At 35.8% G+C, this 4147-nt stretch overlaps 1 protein-coding gene across 2 annotated transcripts; it reads right to left on the bottom strand.

Annotated features, from left to right (window-relative positions):
* Nucleotides 1-275: 275 nt before the first annotated feature.
* LOC132170071 (cysteine-rich receptor-like protein kinase 19) lies at nucleotides 276-3135 on the bottom strand. Of its 2 annotated transcripts, none has more exons than XM_059580981.2 (7): nucleotides 2352-3135; nucleotides 2123-2239; nucleotides 1858-2045; nucleotides 1546-1756; nucleotides 1195-1432; nucleotides 952-1102; nucleotides 276-569 (listed from the first exon to the last, which is right to left on the bottom strand). In XM_059580981.2, the coding sequence occupies exons 1-7, from the start codon at nucleotides 3133-3135 to the stop codon at nucleotides 276-278; spliced, it is 1983 nt and encodes a 660-aa protein (XP_059436964.2). The 2 variants fall into 2 exon arrangements, with proteins under 2 accessions (XP_059436964.2, XP_088367235.1); XM_088511109.1 differs by having other exon boundaries at nucleotides 1858-2036.
* Nucleotides 3136-4147: the final 1012 nt, after the last annotated feature.

Here is a 4147-nt window from a genome sequence, read left to right as displayed (position 1 = left end):
GGAAGCAGCAGGGCCACACCTGTCCTTTTTGGCAATCCTTACTGGAATTTTTAAAGTCTTTGGCGTGTTCTCACAAGTTAATTAATGATGTATTAACCTTGACAATTGACGTGGAATATTAGGAGTCTTTATCTGGAATTCAAGGTGAATACATATATTATAAAATAATATTATAGAGGTTAATTAACTTAATTACATGCAAATACAAACACATATTGATGTACTGCACACAAGATAAGGCATTAATGAAGTTTCAAATCCGCTTATGGGTTCCATCACCGAGGCCCAATATTGGAAACCGATAAACCGTTGATAGAGTCGTGACTTGTTTCATAGTGATCAGTGAATCTTCCGACAAAAAACGCAGGTCGTTGAGGTTGGGAAAGAGTTATACTTTCATTTCGCAACATTACTACAACAGAAGACATGGTTGGTCTATCATTTGCATCTTCTTGAACACACAGGAATCCAATATGAATGTATTTTAGAAATTCATCTGGATAGCATGAGTCATTCAATAAAGGATCCATCATCTCTAATGCTTTCCCTTCGTTCCATAATTGCCATGCCTGCACCATTATTTAATGCGTTTAGACAATTTTTGACCCAGTATTAGGTCTGACTAATTTTTACACGATTTATGAACTCAATATGTATTAAACACGAAATTAGTTAGTTAAGCTTAAGCAATTTAACTTATTTAATTAAATGGGTCTGATTAAAATTAAGATATATATTCATATACCCATTTTGACACAACCTAAGAATTCAACACGAAATTAACAATTTAGAGGTAAGGGGTCTGACCCATATAATTAAATAGGTCAGAGTATGATTAACTTATATAATATTATACTCATGCTTCGATATAACTTGCTAACACGAATTGCCACTTCTACTTAGTATCAACTCTAAAAGTATAGACTAGACTTTAGCCAAACAAAACCTTACATATGCTAGGAGGCTAGGAGTACGTTTTGACCGATGGAAGCCGGCATTTCTTCTTCCTGTTATGATCTCAAGCAAGAGTACTCCAAAGCTAAAAACATCTGACTTAATGGAATATAATCCTTCCATAGCATACTCTGGGGCCATGTATCCACTATTCAAAGCATATTAAAAAAAATAATAATAAGTTAACATATATATAATTAAATAAACAAAGGCACACTAATCTTAAATGCATGTACTTACTATGTTCCAACTATTTTAGCAGTATTAGCTTCACCTTCACTACCCGTAAAGATCCTTGCCATTCCAAAGTCTGAGATCTTAGGATTCATGTCGTAGTCTAACAATACATTGCTAGCTTTTAGGTCTCTATGAATGATTCTAAGTCGAGAATCCTCGTGAAGATAAAGAGTTCCCCGTGCAATTCCACTTATTATATTAAGTCTTCTGCTCCAATTGAGTTGTGCACGTCTCCTTGGATCTAACCATTAAAAGTTGAAAGTAATTCAATTCATTATTCTATGCCTGAATGTTTACAAAGTTGATTCGAGTCCCATTAAAACAACAAAAAGAGTGGGGAAGAAATTAATGAACCAAAGAGAATGACATCTAGGCTGCAGTTGGGCATGAATTCATAAACAAGCAGCTTTTCTTCTCGCTCTGTGCAGAACCCTAGTAGCCTGACAAGATTTTTGTGTTGAAGCTTCATTATTAATAGGACTTCATTTGTGAATTCCTCTAAACCCTGCTCTGAACAGTAAGAGAGCCTCTTAACTGCTACTTCCTTTCCATCACATAGTATACCCTGCAAAAGTTAATTTCCTTTTCCTGATTAACATAAAAAAGGCGAATCAACATTTTCCTGATCATTAACATAAATAGGAATAGGTTATTTTCAATGATAACCTTGTAAACTGGGCCAAAACCACCTTGCCCAAGCTTATTTGAATCAGAAAAGTTGTTGGTAGCTGCTAGTAAAGATGCCAAATCAATATGAGGGGATTCCTGAGCGTTCGGATCATATCTTCCTTGAAAATTGGTGTGTTGGAAGTTTGAGACATTTGCTTGTTGACTAAATATAATTTCTCTTTCCCCTGAATAGAAAAGAATGGCAGTCTCAATAGTGAAAACAGAATTACAAAAACTTGCTGCTATAAGAAGTCGTCTTTACCTTTTTTAGCTTTTTTCCTCGTCTTAAGGCAAAAGATGCAGGAACCCAGAAGTGCAATCACCAAGCATGCTGATACAACTGCAAGGATTACCATCATCCATGTTGTCCATCCACTGCCTGCATTTGAAAGCAATCATTCAGAGTTCATTATTGATTACCACATACGAATTAATACTATAATCAAAGTAATTTGTGTTAAAAAAAAGTAGTGTTGTTGACAAATACTTACTTCCTCCTTGCTCATTAGTTGAACTGGAAGCTCCAGATCCGTTATAGAAGTTATATAGCTCATACCTCAAGTAGCAACTACGACTAGGAAGTCTAGCACCAACAGAGAAATAGCAGCAAGTTAAAACATCTGTTATGGCTCTCTGAAGACATGAATTACACCCATCAGCGGATAAGTCTCTGGTGCACTGCACTAGAGCAAATATTGTCTTATCTTGAAAGGGTACTTCCCCAGTAGCATACATGTTGGGTGAAAGATTGAAAGCTGCCCTCTTAGTAAGATTATTCAATGTCTCGTTCACAACAGATTTGAATAGTTCTGGTTCTGCAATTTTTTGCATGTTTTCTAGGCCAATATAGTTTCCTGCGACATTCAATTGGCCGAAGAAATTTTTGTTGGAGAAACGCAACTGGCATACCTCCTCCCATACAACTGCTTCTGTTCTGTTTGGACAAAGTCTCAAAATGTCTTTTGTAGCGGTTGTTATGCATGTCTGGCAGGTTTCATTAGGAACATAGTCGAGGCACATGTAAAGACTATAAACTCCATCTGGGTCATTTCCTTTGGAGGAATTATAGAATTTGGAAACAGAAGCATTCAAGGGTAAAGAAAAGAGGACATCTCGGAGATTGTTCTGAAATAATGTAATATTACCTTCATAGTTACTAGTTGCTGAACAATTGGAATACGGGGGTTCGGCATAGGCCAGATTGCAGAGGAGGGTGAGGAAAAGATAAAGCATAAACAGTCGAATAACTTGTGGAACAATATGGGAGTGAATCATATTTTACTTTGAGGACTTGTATACTATGATAATGGCCAAATCTCTCAATATGGTAGCTGAAGGAGTTTCTGTTTCTGCTATACCTTAGTCTATGAGCCAAAATATTCCATTTTTGGAGTCTTGTAATCATTCAATCAAAAGGGTAATTTCTTCGAAAAATGCTTATGTCAAAATCAAGTAAACCGCGTTATTCTAAGATTCAACTCTTGTAAAGGAGCAGGAGTTTTCATATAACTATCGGAAGACGCCAGACGACAGCAATGTAGGGGCCACATTTCTCTACAAAATATGGGCCACATATATATTTGCTTATTCTACTATATTTGTATTATGTAGTTTCTGGGATGTCTTATGGCAATCAAAAGAGAGTTTGAAAGTGGGTCAAAACAATTTTAGTCAATTAACAAAAGATTGGTGGGAGCTGTGGAGATTCATGGAAGGTGTTCATGATTGGGACACTTCAATTCGGCTAGAAATATCAATTGAGAGAGGCCCATAGCGAGTGGGAATAGGATACTTTCCATTCTATTTTGTATCGGAAAATATCCGGTTAATCGTTAGAATCTCTAATGGTCATAATCTCTCTAGAGAGATCCTAAAGCTATAAATGAAACATATGTTTCATTAATAAAAAATAATAATAAAAAAAAATAAAAAAATAAAAAATAAAAAAAATTAGTTGGGGGGCCCGCCCTTAGGGGTGGCTTCGGACGAAGCCACCCCATGGGCCTTGGGGGTGGATCGGCCACCCCCAAGTGCCAAATCATTTTTTTTTTTTTTTTTGATTTGGCCCTTGGGGGTGGCAAGACCACCCCAGACTGTGGTTGAAGTCACCCCTTAATTTATTATTATTTTTTAAAAATTTTTATTATTTTGTTTTTTTAATTATTTTAAAAAATATATAATATTTTTTTATTTTTTTATTAATAGGACATATGTCTTATTTATGGCCTCAAGATCTCTAGAGAGGTCTCTAAAGATCTTGACCATTAACTGGATATTTAGACTTGAG

This window comes from Corylus avellana, chromosome 1 (genome assembly GCF_965113065.1).
Source record: "Corylus avellana chromosome 1, dhCorAvel1.hap1.2, whole genome shotgun sequence".
In the NCBI taxonomy this organism is placed as follows: Eukaryota; Viridiplantae; Streptophyta; class Magnoliopsida; order Fagales; family Betulaceae; genus Corylus; species Corylus avellana.
Note: the sequence above shows the minus strand (reverse complement) of the source record. Positions and strands in the feature narration are given on the sequence as shown.